This window comes from Nematostella vectensis, chromosome 4 (assembly GCF_932526225.1).
Source record: "Nematostella vectensis chromosome 4, jaNemVect1.1, whole genome shotgun sequence".
NCBI classification, from domain to species: domain Eukaryota; kingdom Metazoa; phylum Cnidaria; class Anthozoa; order Actiniaria; family Edwardsiidae; genus Nematostella; species Nematostella vectensis.
This window is the reverse complement of record NC_064037.1, coordinates 5,351,703-5,372,033: the sequence shown is the minus strand read 5'-3', so window position 1 is coordinate 5,372,033 and position 20,331 is coordinate 5,351,703. Positions and strand designations below refer to the sequence as shown.

The window sequence follows — 20,331 nt, the reverse complement described above, 5'->3', positions numbered from 1 at the left end:
ATTTAAGATATAAGTGAAACCTCATTAACTCAAAAGAAAACCCAAAGAGAAACTGAAATTGTTTACATGTTTTACCTGGTAAACCATGTTGGCTGCAGATTGCCTTCTCATCAGCTTCACATACAAAAAGCTACTAAAGAAGTAGAAGTTTCTCCCCTGTTAGATCACAAAGCTTGAATTGAGGGTGGATTACATGATACATTAAAGGACATCTTAGTATTGCCTTAAGTATTGTAACCGACAGTTATTTACAAAACTTTGAATTATTAGCATATTGGTCCAGGAAAAATATCTTACACATCATATTAACTTACATTTGTTCCCATAGCAGAATGACTTACTTTCTGCTCAAAGTCTTTCGCAAGCAGTGACAAGAAGCCATCAACGATCTAAATGACACCAATTGTTATCATTATGTTTATCATATTATTTTTATTATATATTTCAGACAACACATACTTTATTAGATACACATTATTCATGCTTCAACTTCCTTTAGGGATAAGTAACAGTCCCTTGTGGCAACACAATTTTGTACATGTTTGTCTACCTGTTGAATGTGTCCTTACCTGGTCATCTAGCCAATATTGAGAAATGTCACTTGGCGCCTTGCAGGGAACTGCAAGACGCTTTAAAGAACGCCTTGTTATTACCACACCTCTAAACATCTGGCAGTAAGAGCGGGTTCCCGCCTTGATAGTGATGACATTCGCATTGGCGTTTCCCCTACCAAACACTGTTATTTTCGCCTTCGCAAGATCTATGCAAATAAAGCTCAAAAATGTGATTTTATTTTTGTCGATGGGAGGCAAGGGGGAAGAGCTTGATTACAGAAAAAGTATATTTTTACAATATGTAGTTGAATTGCCAGGGACTGTTTTCTGCAATGTAAATCAGAGAAAAAAAAAACGCACATAATTTTTGCTATTACCTATTTCGAAACTGCCAGTCGGCAGGTCTGCTGATTTAACATCACTCTGTTTATCTTCAGGATAAACCTAAGCAAAGCGTAATATAAATTGAAATATACTTTGCAAAAAATTGGAATAGTGTTGAATAGCATAGTGTGAATTATATCTTACTTACAGATGTCTCTTTTTCATAGAGAAGTATGTACGCCCTACTGGCGAGCACTTGGGCAAGGAGGACCAGCTGGACCTGTAACACACAAAGCGGATTGAAGAAATACTAATACTGCAAAAAGTGAGATGAAGTGCGATATTTAGATACTAGTTTAGATACTAGTTCGGTTTTCCTTCCAACTTAGCTATACGAAGCCATCCATGTACATTGTCAAAATGTCATGTTGGGTACAATTTTTGCTTATAAGTGAGAGTGGCATGTTGTAATTATTCCTCTTAAATTGAAGCTATTGTGAGATTTTTTATTCTTTCAGAATAATACTTCCAACTAAATACCCATATATATTATACTTACAATTGCATCGTCTAGTCTGAACCACTGTCTATCTTTCAAACAGTAGGTGACATAGTGGCCATTCATACAAGTCGTACCGCTGTGAACAAGAAATGCCTTCAGAGCATACGAGCTCTTCTATAAAATAAACAATCTTTAGGACTCTTGTCAAGTTACAAATATTCCAAAAATCTGAGACAACTTCGGAAAGGAGGGAGAGGGGGTTAAGGGAAGGGCAAAAGAAAATTGAAAAAATGAACCATGTATTTTTGTGTGTAGATATTGTGCCAAGATGTAAGAATAAAAGCTGCAAATATATTGTGGTGTGAAGTTCTGTCTATATGGATAGTGGATGATTGGGGAGGGGACACCTATCCAAGATTTGATTTTTTTATTTAATTAAGTCACTTGTAAAAGAGGGTTTCTAATTAGAGACCACCCCAAATTTCCTTTTTTGCCGCTCCATTACCAGATTACCTGGACAAGCTAGATACCCATCTTAACTAAACAAAATAGGAAAATCTAATTTTTAGGTCTCAGGTGTGACGACGCCTTGACTGTGGTAGTACATATGTTTTTTTTTCTGAAATCTTATTATTTTAAGTAGTGTAACTTATAGTTTTGTTGGTAAGAGGATTCTGAAAGAAAGAGAAAATGTGTTGCACGCCTTGAAACAATTAGAAAACTATTAATAGTTTTCAGTCACCCATCCCAGAAAGGTCCAAGAATGTCTAGTTTAGCTTTGTAGATTGTTCAGCAGAGAAATTGTTGAGTACGATTTCTTCCTGGAACCGAATGTGCTCAGTGACCTTTGTTCCTGTTCCAGTAAACCTGTTAGAAAATTTTAATTAAAGATGCAGTTTCTTCATCAGATTTGACTTTTTGCAATTAAAAACAGACATGAAATGAGTAAAATGAAAGTGTAACACCCCCTTGGGGTGGGGGCTGCCTGTGAAAGTTCAAAAGTGCTCCACACTGTCGGGGTAGAAAGAAGTAACTTTAGTATGGTGAAATCCTACCTTTTCAGATGTACGAGCAGACATTTTGGCTCTTCTGTTATTTTTGGGATCATTTTGCCTCCCTGTGAAAGACACCTTAAATGGAAACAAATCAATCATGTTTGATGGATTGCCACTTTAAAACAATTTAGCATTGTTTTGCGAGTCATTTTCAGGCACGTCTGGTCTTCTTATTATTTATCCTTCTTATTGAATAATTATTGATATATTATATCTGTGATATTCTGGCTACGATCCTGTTAAAGAAACATTAAATTGTGTTTGCTCAAATATGACATTATGTCTTGGTGTTGAATATAATATGTGGTTTTCTTTCAAAAAAAAAAAAAAACTTGCCTATCGCATCGATAAGTTTCGATACTTTCAGGTTCAAAGTATGTCATCAAGCTGTGCTCAAAAGAGTTCTGCAAAAGATAATTGAGAAATTGTGTAATTCCCAAAGAAGATATATTGTGAAACGTACCTGCCCCTCGCTAGTATCTTTCGCCTAGCGTGACCAGACCTGTCGCGGGAAACTAGTCCCCCTCCCCAACCTTTTTTTTCCTGTGAAACCCCATTTTTTATACTTCTGATGTATTTGGTGTTGGTCCATGATAACATTACATAGCACCTATAGTTAATAAAAAGGAGTACCTTTTCAGTTATAGAAATACTGAGATCATAGAAATCCTCCTGCCTGCTGGAGCTGTTTCCACACGAGGAGCAAACGACTGAAACAATACAGGTTGGTTAGAGAGGACGCTAATCTAGCACCATGTTCTACTTTCATTGGAGATCCCTTGCTCTTCGGTGTGTACTGAGGCATACCTTCCGGCCTTGAAAATAGCTTGTGAATTGGCCTAACAGCGTTTTTCAGTTCGGCCTTTGTTAGCTCAAATGCTGAGAGATGAGCGAAACTGTTGGAGAAATCAGTGAGGCATTTTTCACTCATTTTGAAAACAAGAAGCTTCCAGTTCTTCAAATTACAAAGTATGATGTGATTGAAGAAAGACCTGAAGTTTTCCAGGTGAGATTGCAAACATGATCCACACAGAAGGCAGGAAGTGATAGATGGATTCGAACGCCAGCACTGCCAGATTCACCCACTAAACCAACAACAGTTGGTTACATTGTAACCTATAAATTTTTAATTAATTTTTTTTTTTTATGGTTTACAGAGCATCACATTGCTGTTGTTTTTAAAATAAATCCTGTATTGCAGCAAATTTCCATTTAAAAATTCTGGAGAGCAGGGTAGTGAGAATACCCTTTTTCCAATATTTTGGTATGGGTCTTTTCTAAAACAGCACAACAGGATTTTGTAATTTGCTCATTACTCAATGCAACGGCAGATCAATACACAATGCATATCCTCAGAGACAGTACAAGTAAGGATAAAAATGCAGGGGTTAACCCACCTGTAGTCCAGTCAATAGACATATATTCTTGATAGGAAGTATATTGACAGATGATCTTGAGATCAACACCCCAAGCTGATAGTCAACCTGATACCTGAAGTAAATAACAAAATGTCATATATTGACATTTCCATTGCATCTATCCACATTCTAATAGTTTTCTTCTGCTTTTAGTCTTAAATTCATTGTTTATTCAAAAGAAGTTTATTAATGCTTTTGTAGAAATATTGGTATTTAGACTATAAGTATGAGAGATAGCTAGTGAATGGCTGCAGTGTACTAACCATCTATACTGCTCTGCAGGTGTAATCCAGATGTCTTTCCAGAATATCAACTCATGCTTAAAAAAAGTATCTCAATAGATATTCAGTAAGCACCTATTAATTGTCAAAGTAGGAAATAGGAGCTTGTACTTACCAAGCCTTGGTTTATGAAATACTCAGCAAAGTAAACCAGAAATAGAGGTATCATATACTTGAGGAGACCCTGAGGGGATAAGAAAATTAACTAATCCATCCTCTTAAAAATTGATCATTATTGGAACTCTTTGTGTTCAAGAAAGATAATAGAAGCTTGCAAGAACCTAGAATTTAAGAACCTTTAAAAGCCTAAAAAAAACAGAAATCCATTATATGCATTTGTCCTACAAACCCAAGTTACCCAGCTTAGAGAAACCAGCGTTGGATTCAAAATATCATACCTTAGTGACTACTAACTTCTGACTGAAGGTCATTTTTGAGATCTCACTTTTGTTGGTACCTTGAACTAAAAAGGACATGGGTTGGATAACAACTGTTCCCATTCATTTAATTGGACACTAAGCTAAAGATAGCAAGCACAATATATACAGGCTTGTCTCCAGAAAACCCTGTTTGTCTTTACAAATTATTGCAAGTAGGTTGCGTAACCCTGTTGTACACATTGGGGAGAGGGTTGTTGTACAACACATTGCCTCATTTAATAAAATGGCTTTTGGAGAAAATCACACTTTTATTAGCTTGGCTGACTAATTTCCATGTGTTAGCGTGCATAACAGGTGTTTCTTTGGGGTTTCAGCAAAATTATTGAGCTAGAGAAGAGCATGATCGAATAAAGAATGGGTCCCACCCTTTTTGTCTCATTCACTGTGTGGTATACACTTCTCTCACTCCTATTATTGGTGATAGCACTGTCTTGATCTACACTACTAACCCCCAGAATCACTTTTGAACAGCTGCTCATGCTCTTCTGTTTTGTAGTGCACAGTAGCATAGTTGATGAGGTAGGAGCCTTGGAGATATTCAGGATGGACCAAGATATACCAGAAGCTGTAAAAAGTCGAATACAGTATAAAAGATACAAATCAATCAAAATTACCTATGTGAGTTGCAAGCTTGGTAACTGATAATTTAGACAATTGATTTGATTGATCGAATAGAACAGACCCACAGCAGGCCAGTAGCCAGGTGTGGTTCATGGGGTTTGGAAGAACCCCCCTCCCCCCAACTCTACTGGAAGCTCCATTGTAATGAAAGAAAATTGAGTACCACTGTGGGCTAGGGAGAGCTACCTACAAGAAAATGGTGCGCTATATGGGTAAACAACCCCCCCCCCCCCCCCCCGCACAAAATCCTAGCTACAGGCCTGTTAAACCAGAATTTTGGAATTCAAGGGTTACTCCTTTTAGCAGACAATGGTACTTGATTTCATTCATTTGAGCAGATCTTCCAGCCAGTTCATCAGAGTCTTTACTTACTGGTTGTATTATTAAAACATGAGGGTGTGACAACATACAGATCAGGTTTAAAGATGGCTGGCTTTTATTCTAACAAAAAATATGGAGGGGTGGGGGTGATATTGCCAAAATCTTTTTAAGGTTCTAAAAGATTTTCCTGTCAGAAAAGATTTTCCTGTTTCCAATTTTATTTCATTATTTCATGAACATTCATAACTATCTATGAAGTTATTTTTCTAAATGTCATAACTTATCCTAATACTGTACTATTATCACTTAAAATGCCGATAGCAATAGTTTCTTAGCAAATTGATACTAGAACTAAATGCAAAATAACATAGCTCACTAAAAAGGATTATCATTAAGGGCCTATGGTACTATCTTTTGAGTCCGTTGCTACGGAAATTTGTTTGTTTTATAAAAGCTTCTGTTTTTTATTATCAAATCTCTTGGAACATTCAACATAAGTGTTTTAGACATAAATGACACAAGTGATTATGTCATCTGACCACTCCCATGATCACGTGACCCAGAACAGAACAACCTGTCAAAGAAGCTACTGTTCAAATTTAACATAATTTTTTTTGAAGGAATCACTATTTTCTAAAACTTCACACATTGGATTTGCAAAATTTTGATACCGTGAAAAATGGCGAATTTTTATGTTCTTCGAAAACCAGATATTTGGTAATAACTTTTCTTTTCTTCTAAAGTAAAAAATCCCATGCGGTTAGTTGTTAGGAATGGTAATATCAATAGTTTGAGTGAAAAAAATTCACATCTGTTGTAGAATGTGTTTTCTCGCGCAAAAAATGGCTGTCATCTTGTTTTTTCGCCATCTATTTTTATTCTCGAAAAATATGTAAAAATTGTGTTTTCTTTTACAAAATGTTGAAAGTTTATTTTAATCTCTTGGAAAAAAAGAAAAAACAAAATTAGAACTGGAGTTTCAAAGATTGAACCCGAAATGCTTGCTTACGAGTCAAAGGTGCTAACCACTGGGTCACAGAATCAAGTTGGAAGGCATGTGGCGATTTTAGTCCATTTAACTGAATGAAGCGCTTTTCCCTTTGGCAGCAACGGAGTTTCGTAGCAACGAGATAGTACCACAGGCCCTTAAGATCATGATGCTGTTTACCTGATGATGAACAAGACTGGCACAACATTCATGATAAGTATTGTATTCCTGGGCGAAACACCAGCTGATATAAGGCCAGCATATGATAGGGCCCCAAACACACCAGCTGCCCCTGATGAACAAGAACACTCTAATCAAACATTAAACAACGCAAGTCCATCACCCAAATGGACTGCAGGTGGAGCCTATGTTGGAACAGGCAGTTTTTAGGAGAGACAGGATTTAAGTTGTGTGTAGCAATGTTGTGTGAGATTTTTTAGTACATGCTCATTTTTACCTTGTTGTTTTTTTATGTTTGTGGGCTTGCCTACCTATTTTCTGAATAATCAATTAACACATCTTTTTATGTGGGATTGTTTATTTATTTTTATGAAAAAAAAAATAATCGTATTGAAAAACAAAAAAGGTTTTTTTTCTTTTAAGTACAAAAAGGGATGAGGCTGTGCCCCACCCCCCCCCCCCCCCCCATCCCCCAGCGTCTCCATCTCATACATTCATTTAACCTTTTTTAGGTGGGTGGGGAGGGAAGGAGCTGGTAACACAAACTAAGTATCAATTTTTTTCAGCCTAATAACAGAAGGAATGACACCTAATCAAAACCAAGTATACATAGAACACTAACCTGTCCCTGATGACCAGGTAGAGACAACATCCCTGTTAAAAAGAATATCATTTAAAATAGTACATTTGTTCCCCTAATCTGTTCTCTTGTTATCAATAAGAATGAATGAATACAAATACAGTATGTATAAAATGTATACCTAAAAGGGACAGTTAAAAACACTTTTAGCTACATAATAAAGACAACATACTTATCAAAATGTGCAGAAAAGCTAAGTAGAGTGATTTCTCCAAAGCCAGAACTTGCACTGGCACATGCCACACCTACAAAAAAGAACACAAAATTAAGTAGGGAAGAGATAGAGTCATGGCAAAATCAAAGTCCTAAGAAGGAACATCAGCGATTAGACTATTTGCAGCCCCTCCTTTGACCGCATGCAAGGACCAATTATTTTCTTATTTTTTTACAGGCGTTCGCCAAAGAAAGGGCTAGTCTAATAGTGTTTTTTTGTAAGACTATGATTTCTTATTATCATCTGTTAATCCTTATTTTAACAACATTTAAAAACAAAGTGACTGAGCGTTACCTACAAAAACTAAACAAGAGAGGAAGCATAAAAGTAAGTATTTCAAATTTTCAACTGTAGTACTGAAATATGTAGTTTTTGCAATGAAAAAAAAAGGTTCCCTCCCTTGTCTCAAGTGTTTTAAACCCTTATCTTACAATATCACATTTTTCAGCCCACATTTGTCAACTCTCACATTGGTTGCAACAACCTCTAAAAAATTTAATGTATACCCACCAAGTAAACTTAGCCCAAGAGCATGTGAGTATGCTACCATGAAGAAGCTGGCAAAAGCTAGTAGAACACACAAAATGCTACGAAAGCTAAAAAAGGAACATTAGATTTAAAGACATTTAAATAAGCAGCTAGTTTCAAATTACTGTGAACTTTAGAAGCACACTAGCATACACACATTGGCACCAGTCGGGCCAAGACTGGTGCCAATGTTCGGCAACCATGGACAGCTGTTTCGTCCTTATTAGGACTCGTCAGCATGGCATAGCCGGTTTGCCTCAGTTAAACTTCATCGGCAAAAAAACTGCAGGGCGACTTCGACTCGAACGAAGTGCTTTAAACCACAGCTAAGATCCATGTGGGATCTAGAGCTGCGACCGGGCTAGCGTGATGCCAATTCTGCGGATCACGCATGCGACCTTTGCTAGTCTAAAACTCCGTCGGATAGCCAAACTATCCTTGCGAGTATGTATACATAAATGTAAACTTTAGAAGCACACTAGCATACACACATTGGCACCAGTCGGGCCAAGACGGGACGCTAGCACAGTCTATTACCCGTGCAGTTCAGCAACCATGGACAGGGGTTTCGTCCTTATTAGGACTCGTCAGCATGGCATAGCCGGTTTGCCTCAGTTAAACTTCATCGGCAAAAAAACTGCAGGGCGACTTCGACTCAAACAAAGTGCTTTAAACCACAGCTAAGATCCATGTGGGATCTAGAGCTGCGACCGGGCTAGCGTGATGCCAATTGTGCGGATCACGCATGCGACCTTTGCTAGTCTAAACCTCCGTCGGATAGCCAAACTATCCTTGCGAGTATGAATACATAAATGTGAACTTTAGAAGCACACTAGCATACACACATTGGCACCAGTCGGGCCAAGACGGGACGCTAGCACAGTCTATTACCCGTGCAGTTCGGCAACCATGGACAGCTGTTTCGTCCTTATTAGGACTCGTCAGCATGGCATAGCCGGTTTGCCTCAGTTAAACTTCATCGGCAAAAAAACTGCAGGGCGACTTCGACTCGAACGAAGTGCTTTAAACCACAGCTAAGATCCATGTGGGATCTAGAGCTGCGACCGGGCTAGCGTGATGCCAATTGTGCGGATCACGCATGCGACCTTTGCTAGTCTAAAACTCTGTCGGATAGCCAAACTATCCTTGCGAGTATGTATACATAAATGTGAACTTTAGAAGCACACTAGCATACACACATTGGCACCAGTCGGGCCAAGACGGGACGCTAGCACAGTCTATTACCCGTGCAGTTCGGCAACCATGGACAGCGGTTTCGTCCTTATTAGGACTTGTCAGCATGGCATAGCCGGTTTGCCTCAGTTAAACTTCATCGGCAAAAAAACTGCAGGGCGACTTCGACTCGAACGAAGTGCTTTAAACCACAGCTAAGATCCATGTGGGATCTAGAGCTGCGACCGGGCTAGCGTGATGCCAATTGTGCGGATCACGCATGCGACCTTTGCTAGTCTAAACCTCCGTCGGATAGCCAAACTATCCTTGCGAGTATGTATACATAAATGTGAACTTTAGAAGCACACTAGCATACACACATTGGCACCAGTCGGGCCAAGACGGGAGGCTAGCACAGTCTATGCCATGCTGACGAGTCCTAATAAGGACGAAACAGCTGTACATGGTTGCCAAACTGCACGGGTAATAGACTGTGCTAGCGTCCCGTCTTGGCCCGACTGGTGCCAATGTGTGTATGCTAGTGTGCTTCTAAAGTTCAAATTACTGTCCCTAGTGAGGCATAAATATGGAATAAGCTATGGGCACCTCCCTTCCCACCCACCTTCCCATGAATGTGAATTTCAATGGCATGTCCAGAGAAAGATCCAGTGTGGAACCACTCAGTAATTCACTGACCTCAAAACAGCCTGTATTGCCACTAAAAATGGCAAAGTACAGACTGAAAAGTGTCTTAAAATTTTGTGCTAGGATTTGCATGAATTTCGCATTGATTCTGAGCGTTATATTTGTGCACTGTGTCAGTTCCACACACCAAAATCCATTTTGATCATTAAAGAATAGAATTACCCTGCTAGCAGAATTTTTTTTTCTTTGTAATTAACACTTTCCTTGCTAATTCACATTTTGGGTTTTTTGCGTTACAAAAAAAATTTGAGTAGCCAAAACCGCAAATACAAGCACAACCGAGAAACACTAGGAACACTACTAATATTACACTGTTAGCAGGGTAATAGAATGTACATTGATAATCTATGAAAGGCAAAACAAAGTGGGAGCAATAAGAAAAATGCTCTGCATCTGTGCCACTTACTTGTAGCTCAGTTTGTGCATGTAAAATGGTGCTGTAACCTTTATAAGGAGTGTTGGAAGAATATCAGCAAGCAGGATTGTCTAGAGTAAAAATGAATAGTCATCATTCAGCTATAGGTGGAATAAGTTATGCCATTTTGTGTCTAATTCCCTGGGGTGCAACCCCATTCAGAAATTACCTTAAAATAATTTGATTATTAGGGAGATATGTTTTCTCTCACCCCTGTTGATAATGGATTACACCCAAGACCATCTGTCTCATTGCTTTTGGAAGCCATCTCAAAATGTAATGCTGAAGAATTCACCTAGATGCACAAAACAATGTACAGTACTCTGTCTAAGTACTTATATGTCAGAGCGCGATTTCCGGTCACTTGTTAGGAAAAGTCCTAGGCGTTCATGTAGCGCGCTCGCGCCGGCCTGGACCGGAGTCAGGCACCTTTGTCAGGACATGTTCAGTTATGTAATGGCGATCGAGCGTGTTGATAATTACACAGCGCAAAATCTCGTCGAAATTGTGTGTTAAAGTAATCTTTCTCCGCTCGGAAATCTTTGGAAATAGTCCCCGATATCCCCTGTTACATTTTGGCGCCCAACGTGGGGCCCGTGGAGTTAAACTATGGAGATTACCGAAGAAGAAAAGATGAAAATCGAGCGCGATCGAGTTGTAAGTCTCCTTGGGGCAGAGACCGAAGAAATCACTATCGAATCCCTGGTGGAGAAGTATACAGCTAAGTATAACTGTGGTTTAGAGTTATGGAAAGGGGAGTTTGTAAAAATTGAGGCATTTTTAGCCCACTCGTGCAAAGCCAAAGTAACGGGCTCAAAGGTGATAATAATCAAGGAAGAACCAAAAACTGTTGCACCTACCACCACGATGCAATATTTTTCGAAACCACAGTTCTCACAGTTCTTTGGCTTTGTGCAGACCGATAAAGGGGTGTCGTACCGAGTATGGAGGTACGAAGTTGAAAGTGCACGAAAGGAGGCCATATATTCCAATGAATTAATAGCCGAGCAGATAAGGAAATCTCTTCAAGGAGAGGCAAAGAACAAAATAGTGGGTTTTGGGCCTGAGGCAACACTAGATTCGATTCTAGACAGCCTAGACCAATTTTATGGGGATAATGGTTCGGTGCATGGGGACGAACTAATTTCACAAGCTTATAAGTTCAAGCAAGGGGAGCATGAAGAAGTATCGGCTTTCGCATCCCGACTTGATACCCAATTACGTAAAGCCAAGGAACAAGGGGCAGAACTGTTCAAGGACGATGACGCCCTACGCAAACACCTAAGCTTAATATTTTGGGAGGGTCTGTTGTTCGGAATAAGGGACAAAGCGAGACATAAGAAAGATCAATGTAAGTCATTTAGCGAATTGATTGAGGCTGCCCGTTATGGGGAAAGGGAGTACAGAGTTAGCCATCCCACACATACAAGCGCCAGTTGTAAACAAGCTCAGACTTCTGCTGCAAAAAATCAGGCTCCCGCATGGCTCCCCGAAATTGTTGCCGCAGTGACCAGGGAGGTGAGGGATATTATGAAACCACAGGGGTCCCACTTTGAACAGTCCCAGCCCAAGGTCACCTCAGGCATGAAAAGCCAGGTTTACCAAACAACACCACCCAATTATTCATGGAACCCACCCCCAGCCACCTTTTATCCCCAACCACAGGGAGCCCAAGGCTATCATTTGGGGCAACCACACCCATATCAGTATCAGCAATCTTACCAGTACTGGCCCTCTCAACATTCCAGCCAGATGTTTTCACCACAGGGCTCTGCCTTGCCTAGGACGAGAACATTGGGTGGGTCCTCCCCCCAGTCTCCTGTGCCAGAGTCACCACAGGTACCCCGTGAATATTTACCGACATGTTATCACGGTGGGGAACCCGGTCACATACAGAGAAATTGTACAAACATTCCATATTCGGGAAACAGGAAGGTGCCTTTGTGGAGGGGCAACCAAAGGCAGTAAACTACCAGCCCCACATGATGACCGTTTTAAAGTCTTTGATTGGTGATGCAAATGAGTGTATTACATTTGTTAATGGGAGTCCATGTCTGGCACTTTTGGACACTGGGAGTCAAATTTCATCTATATCCCAATCATTTTATGAGAAACATTTAAAGAACTGTCCGTTGAACTCTGTTGACAATTTGATCAAACTCGTTGGGGCTGGGGGGGAGCAAGTCCCATACATAGGATATATCGAGGTTGAAGTTTCCTTTCCGGAAGAAGAGACAGGTGTTCATTTGGAGGAATGTGCTTTATTGTTGGTGGTACCAGACAATGATTACAACAAGCGCGTGCCCGCAGTTATTGGAACGAACATTGCAAAGGCATTCCATGTACGATGTAAGGAAAAGCATGGAGTTCAGTTTGTTCAAAGGGTACAAATCTCGTCTGCATGGAGAAGGGCTTATGCATCGCTCCACAAAAGGGAACATTTCAATACTAAGCAAAGCAACGGAAAAGTAGAAGTTAAATCCACGCTCCGTCATGATATTGTTATTGGTGCCCATCAGCGTACGGTGGTATGGGGTTTAACCCAGTCCTACCCTGGAGGGGACAGTTTGGCTATCTTAGAGACTGCCGGAGATAATAAGCTTCATCCAGATCTTACTGTTACAACTAGTCTTATCTCGCTTCGCGGAAATGGTGGGAAATGTAAAATCCCAGTCGAAGTCACGAACATATCTGATGAGCCGGTTGTTATCAAAGGGAGAACGAAATTAGCGTGCATTTCATTAGCTTCTGCTGTACACGAACCAATCATCGAACCTGATAGGGGTAGTATTGGGGACATTGATAAAAGTAGTTTTCACGGGCTGTTTGATTTAAGTGGCGTCCAACTGAACTCTGACCAAAAGGAGAGAGTAAATATCATGTTGAATCGCATGCAAGGAGCTTTCGCTAAAGATGCGCAAGATCTGGGCTGCACCGGCGTCATTGAACATGAGATCAATCTTTCTGATGATGGTCCTTTTAAAGAGACAACTAGGCGTGTTCCACCTGGACAACTTGAGGAATTCAAAAATGCGCTTAATGATATGCTTAACTCAGGTGTCATAAAAGAGTCGAAAAGTCCGTTCGCTTCCCCAGTAGTTCTCGTCCGCAAAAAAGACAACTCCTTAAGAGTATGCGTGGATTTCCGAAGACTGAACAGTAAAACGATCAAAGATTCCTATGCTATTCCCAGAGTCGTGGATACCCTTCAGTCCTTGAGGGGATCTAAGCTATTTTGTACTCTCGATCTACAAAGTGGCTATCTACAAGTTTGCATTTCCGAGAAAGATCAACCAAAGACCGCCATGACAACACCGTTCGGACTTTTCGAGTTTACTCGAATGCCGTTTGGACTCACAAATGCACCGGCCACGTTTCAACGGCTGATGGAACATTGTCTGCGAGATCTCAATTATAATACATGCGTCGTCTATATGGATGATGTCATTGTTTTTGCGAGGAATTTCGATGAAATGATGGTACGTCTCGAGGAAGTTTTGACTCGACTCATGAAGTGTGGTCTAAAATTGAAACCATCCAAATGTAAACTCTTTCAGACACGTGTTAGATGTCTAGGTCATGTAGTGTCTGCAGAGGGAATCGAACCTGACCCTGAAAAGGTAGCTCCGTTACACGAATGGTTGTCGAACCCACCAAAGAACACAAAGGAACTGCAAACCTTCTTAGGTTTTGCTAGCTACTATAGGTCGTTTGTCAAGAACTTCTCAAAAGTTGCAGAACCTTTGCGTCAGTTACTCATTACAGGACCAGCCAAGAAACATAAACAATCCTCGCCACCTTCCTCGTTTACTTGGACCAGTGAATGCCAGTCAGCATTCGAGACATTGATTTCACATTTGACAAGTTCTCCTATTCTTGGCTACCCTGACTTCGAGTTACCTTTTATTCTGCATATAGACGCAAGTGGATCAGGTCTTGGAGCTGCACTCTACCAGAAGAAGCATAACAAGTTGCGGGTGATTGCGTATGGCAGCAGAGCTCTAACGCCTGCCGAACGAAACTACTCTGCTTATAGAAGGGAGTTCTTGGCTTTAAAATGGGCAGTGGCAGAAAAGTTCCGCGACTATCTGTATGGGGCAAAGTGTGATGTCTTAACGGACAGTAATCCATTAACTTACCTTGTATCATCTGCGAAACTGACCCCTACGGATCACCGCTGGCTTTCAGCTCTAGCCCCCTTTGATATCACCATAACATATCGCCAAGGAAAGTCAAATGGTGATGCGGACGGCCTGTCAAGAATACCACGAGAGGGGTCTGAACCCACCCCCGAGGATAAGGAAGACTACTTAAAGCCATTTCTTGAACGCCTTCAGACATCGGAAGAAGCGAGCACCTGCCCCAAAGAAGTATTTCAAGCTATAGTCCAATCACTAGTTGTAGACACTGACGACACTCCTGAATGGATCCCGGTTGCCGAGCAAGTTGGTGCCAGACCAGAAGCTGTTGCAGTAGATTTCCAGGAACATCAACGTTTTGTCCCATCTTCTACTCCATTTATTTCAGAGAACGACTGGCCGAGATTACAGCAAGCAGACCCTGTGATCAGTAAAGTGCTACCTTTTGTTACTAGTGGTTTACCCCCGACAAGACGCGAACTAAGAAAGCTGAACTCAAATGCAGCGAGATTAGTAAAGGAATTCGAACGCTTGGTAGTGATTGATGGAACCTTGAAACGCCGCCGAGAGGTTGATGGGGAAACATCCTTACAACTGGTTTTGCCCTCAAAGTTTCACGCCCAAGTGCTTAAGGGTTTGCATGACGATGTTGGACATTTGGGTCGAGACCGTACTCAAGATCTGATTCAGTCTCGGTTTTACTGGCCCTTCATGGCCAGAGATGTCGAAGCGCATGTATCAAATTGTCAACGTTGTATTGCTCGGAAAGCACTGGACCCACCGCCAGCACCCATGCTCTCGCTACAAGCAAATGAGCCGATGGATCTCTTGGCGATGGACTTCCTTTCTCTTGAGGAGGGGAGAGGGGGTATGTCAAACATCCTGGTCGTTACGGATTCGTTTACGAAGTTTGCATGGGCATTCCCAACTCGTAATCAGAAGGCGGGTACTGTAGCGAAGATTCTATGGGAGAAAATACTCATTAATTACGGGTTTCCAAGGCGTCTACACTCGGATCAGGGTCGCGATTTTGAGTCCAATGTTATCCGCGACTTATGTCTTTTGGCAGGAATTACCAAGTCGAGAACAACCCCGTATCATCCTCAGGGAAACGCCCAGACGGAGCGCTTTAATAGAACCCTGTTGAATATGTTAGGAACATTAGATGAAGATAAGAAGTCGAGTTGGCCGGAGTACGTGTCATCAATGGCGCATGCGTATAATTGCACACGGCATCAGACCACAAAGTACTCACCATACTTTCTAATGTTTGGCCGACATCCGAAGCTACCAATTGATGTAACATTGGGGGTTGCATCGGAAATCGCACCCACGAAATCCTTGTCTTCCTACGTTGAGAGTTTGCGTGCAAGGCTTGACTATGCTTACAAGTTGGCTTCTAAGGAGAAAGATGCAGCGGCTGATCGAAACAAAAAGAGATATGATGTTCGCGCTCGTGATGTAGCCCTCCAACCAGGAGATCGGGTCTTGGTTCGCAATTTGAGTATCCGAGGGAAACATAAGCTGAGTGACCGCTGGGAAGAGACTGTTCACATAGTCGAAGCGCGCCATGCCGACTTACCAGTCTACACTGTGCGACCAGAACAGGGTGGTAGAGCCCGAACTCTACATCGGAACTTGCTGTTACCAGTTGAAAGGACGTACCAACCAGTTGGTTTGCCACCAGATCACAATAGCCGACCCAGACGGCCACCGGAGGGCAAGAGACGTAGGAGAATACTACCTCAAGTGCCCCCAAGACCAATAAGACAAGAGGCCCAGGACGATTCCAGCTCAGCTGAAGACAGCGATGGCCTCGACCTGTTTGGGGTTCCCACTGCGGGACCCCCAGAGCTGCTGTTTCAAGCCGAGGTTGAGGAGCAAGACCCACAGGTAGCTGACGAAATGGAAGACACAGCTCCACCGGTAGTGGAGAACCACGCGGCAAGGCCTCCAAGCCTTGCCTCATCGGATGTCTCTGATGTGCAGTCGGAACCAGAGCAGAGAACCAGATCAGGGCGTGTTTCCAAGAAGCCGCAGCGTCTGGTAGAGGATCCAGTTTGGTCAAGAAAACTGACAGCGATTATTTATCTTATAGACTGTCGGAACCAAAAGGTTTCGAGGAACTGGCATTTAAGCCATTATTAGTAGACATTGAGATCGTATAAGACATTGTTTATTATTAACGTTTATTCTGTTAAACGTCGGGACGCCGTTTCCCACTAGGGGGGACCGTGTCAGAGCGCGATTTCCGGTCACTTGTTAGGAAAAGTCCTAGGCGTTCATGTAGCGCGCTCGCGCCGGCCTGGACCGGAGTCAGGCACCTTTGTCAGGACATGTTCAGTTATGTAATGGCGATCGAGCGTGTTGATAATTACACAGCGCAAAATCTCGTCGAAATTGTGTGTTAAAGTAATCTTTCTCCGCTCGGAAATCTTTGGAAATAGTCCCCGATATCCCCTGTTACATATATATCAAGCCCTATTATTCTATTAACTAGAAGTAAGGATCGTTTGGTAGATACATAGGGTAAAGGTATGGTGGATGAGCTTATAGGCTCGTGGGTAGTTAGCATATAAATGCTTTCAATAAGCACCCCAACTCCTGGACACAAAAAGTATAGACCACCTCTCTTCAAATACATTCCCCCTTCCTCCCAAATAAAGGGTAAAGTCAATTTTTATTATTGATCAAAGTAAATAAAGTTTTGCTTTTGTTCAATGATTTAGCTTGAATTCAATGTATTTTATTCACTTGAAATAAAGACAAAGTAGACAGAGAAGAATTCTGAATTTTGGATTCCTGCTTCAAATAAGTCCCCCTTCACAACCCTCTCAGGGTACTAGAACAAGTGTTTACTGTAGGCACATAGGGTAATAATGTTGGGTTGGGTCTGTGGGCGCAGGGTAGGCAGGTAGGGTAGGGGGTGACTGTATCAGGCGTAGGGTATGTAGGTAAGCATAGGTACATAGGGGTAGTGTAGTAGGGTAGGGGATGGCTGTATGGCTGTTAAGTAGGTAGGTAGGAATAGGTACATAGGGGTAGTGTAGTAGGGTAGGGGATGACGGTATGGCTGTCAAGTAGGTAGGTAGGAATAGGTCCATAGGGGTAGTGTAGTAGGGCAGGGGATGGCTGTATGGCTGTCAAGTAGGTAGGTAGGAATAGGTGCATAGGGGTAGTGTAGTAGGGTAGGGGATGGCTGTATGGCTGTCAAGTAGGTAGGTAGGAATAGGTACATAGGGGTAGTGTAGTAGGGTAGGGGATGGCTGTATGGCTGTCAAGTAGGTAGGTAGGAATAGGTACATAGGGGTAGTGTAGTAGGGTAGGGATGGCTGTATGGCTGTCAAGTAGGTAGGTAGGAATAGGTACATAGGGTAGATATAGGTGCATAGAGTAGGCATGTTAGAAATAGGCAGGTAAGGTATGGATGGCTGTATGGGTGCAGGGTAGGTAGGTGTTATGTACATAGGGTAGGCATGTTGGTGACAGGTTGATAGAATACCTACTTTGGGTTCTAATGTAGGCTTTAATATGTCATGTGCAGCACTCAACATCACCACATATGAGAAGTTATTACACAGACTTAGAAGCCTGGATTTAAAAAAAAATACATTTTCTGTAAGACAATAGACAAATTCAAGCAAAGACAATAAATAAATTCATTAAAAGCTTTAAAAACAAACACACAAGACAATTTAAATAACACTCACCGATTCAAACGTTTGAAAACGCTGAAAGGTATAGGGTGACATCATTTTTATGATATGCGCATGCTCAAAGCAGCACACACCTGCGATATGACGCCATCGTTTTCATTTTGATACGGATGGGCCGTCAACACTACTGACCAAAGTATACGGATCCATTTTGATTCACCTTCGACAGCGTTTTCATAAGTATCCAGATTCGCTGGATCCAGCGCGTGAGTTAGTGTGGACGGAAGGCCTAAACGTATCAAAAAGTATACGGATCCAAATGATAAACCCTAACATGCTTTGCTTTTTAGTCCGAGAGAGGGCTCCCTTTCAAAGCTACAGAGGAAGTCTGGAAATTCAGTTATATATCTCGGAGGTGATTTCAACCTTGGAGGAGACATATGCTGGGAAACAAACACCATTGCAAGAGGAAGCCGTCACGTCACAGCTTGCGAGAAGCTACTGGAGATGTGCAGCATTAATAGTTTGGAGCAAGTGGTAGATAAGCCTACCCGTGGTGATAAGATCCTTGACCTGCTCTTTACAACAAATAGCACCCTTGTTGACTCAGTACATGTCAAACCTGCAATGGGAGACCATGGATGTGTGGAGATACAAACCTCAGTTACACCAAAGCTGGCACGCCCGATCAGGAGGAAGATCTTTCTGTATTCAAAAGGGAACTTTGTTGACATGAAAAGGGACCTACTAGAGTTTAGCTCTGTTTATTTCACAAACTTCACTGTTCGATCATTGCAGGAAAACTGGGACATGTTAAAAGGAAAACTTTCTTCTCTTATGGAGGAATATATCCCTGCTAAAATGTCCTCAAGTAGGTACAATCTCCCTTGGTTTACCCACAATCTAAAAAAACTCAAAAGAAAAGTCCAAAGATTGTATAACACCCAGAAAGGTACAGGTTTGGAAAGTGACAAAAGGAAATTTAGACAAACTCGGAAAGCCTATAGATATAAGCTAAATAAATCATATGGAGATTATATAAATAATTTGCTAGGGTCCTCTCAAAGAGAACAACCTAAGAAATTTTGGAGATTTGTGAAATCAAAAAGGCAAGATAACATGGGTATTAACCTACTTCATAACCAGCATGATATTGCTGTTTCAAATAGCCTAGACAAAGCAAATGTCCTCAATGGTTATTTTTTCTCTATTTTTACTAAAGAGGACTCTAGTACAGCACCAAGCTTAAATCCAAATTCATCAAGCCCAGAAATGGGTAAAATCATAGTCACCTCAAACGGTGTTCAGAAGCTTTTGAATTCACTTGATTCAAATAAGGCTGGGGGGCCTGATAAATTGCCAACTCGTATTTTAAAGGAATTATCCCAAGAGTTGGCACCCCTATATACACAACTTTTCCAACAGTCCTTAGATCAGGGAAAATTACCCATGGACTGGAAAATTGCCAATGTAGTGCCAATTTTTAAAAAAGGCAAAAGATCATCACCAAATAACTATCGACCCGTTTCCCTTACATCTGTTACTTGCAAAATCTTGGAGCATGTAATATGCCACCATGTTTGGCAACATTTGGAGCAGCATGGCATACTTAGCGATTTTCAACATGGTTTCCGTAAAAGGAGGAACTGTGAAACACAATTAATTATAACATGCCATGACTTAGTAAGCGCCATAAATCAAGGGAAACGGGTTGATGCTTTTATCTTAGATTTTTCAAAGGCATTTGACCGAGTGCCGCATAGACAACTTCTTTACAAATTAAGCTATTATGGCATCAGGGGTAGCTTGCTGACCTGGATGGAAGATTTCCTCACCCAGAGATCACAGTGTGTAACACTAGAGGGTGCAACATCCAGTCAATGCTCTGTTACCTCTGGTGTACCACAAGGAACAGTTTTAGGACCACTTTTGTTCCTGCTTTTTGTAAATGATCTCCCTCTAAATATCTCGTCAACTATTAGGCTTTTTGCAGATGACTGCCTTTTATATCGCACTATTGATGGCTCAAATGACAGCCTAGCTCTACAAAACGATCTTGATGCTTTAAATAGATGGGAGAGGGATTGGCAAATGGCCTTTAATGTGGAGAAATGCCACACTATGTGCTTCTCCACAAGCAGAGCGAAAATCCCAGACCATCCCTATATACTTAACAA

General features: G+C 41.4%; 1 protein-coding gene and 1 long non-coding RNA gene across 3 annotated transcripts in view; one reads left to right on the top strand and one right to left on the bottom strand.

The window, feature by feature from the left end:
• The first annotated feature begins 1,034 nt into the window (after positions 1-1,034).
• Positions 1,035-1,734, top strand: LOC125561809. The gene is made up of 2 exons (XR_007307504.1): positions 1,035-1,203; positions 1,481-1,734. It is a non-coding gene; the product is annotated as an uncharacterized LOC125561809 (long non-coding RNA).
• Positions 1,735-3,242: 1,508 nt separating this feature from the next.
• LOC5500186 (battenin) overlaps positions 3,243-20,331 on the bottom strand; it is an 18,721-nt gene continuing 1,632 nt past the window's right edge. The window contains exons 3-15 of one of the 2 annotated variants that reach the window (XM_048726259.1): positions 18,005-18,089; positions 10,571-10,654; positions 10,351-10,430; positions 8,049-8,134; positions 7,497-7,569; positions 7,307-7,338; positions 6,685-6,796; positions 5,024-5,139; positions 4,533-4,597; positions 4,250-4,318; positions 4,117-4,172; positions 3,833-3,926; positions 3,243-3,331 (exon numbers count right to left, since the gene is read on the bottom strand). In XM_048726259.1, coding sequence (XP_048582216.1) covers positions 3,308-3,331; positions 3,833-3,926; positions 4,117-4,172; positions 4,250-4,318; positions 4,533-4,597; positions 5,024-5,139; positions 6,685-6,796; positions 7,307-7,338; positions 7,497-7,569; positions 8,049-8,134; positions 10,351-10,430; positions 10,571-10,654; positions 18,005-18,089 — 976 coding nt within the window. In that variant the 3' untranslated portion in view covers positions 3,243-3,307. Of the gene's footprint in view, positions 3,332-3,397; positions 3,521-3,832; positions 3,927-4,116; positions 4,173-4,249; positions 4,319-4,532; positions 4,598-5,023; positions 5,140-6,684; positions 6,797-7,306; positions 7,339-7,496; positions 7,570-8,048; positions 8,135-10,350; positions 10,431-10,570; positions 10,655-18,004; positions 18,090-20,331 lie in introns of those variants that run through there. The other variant, XM_048726258.1, reaches the window with a different exon arrangement.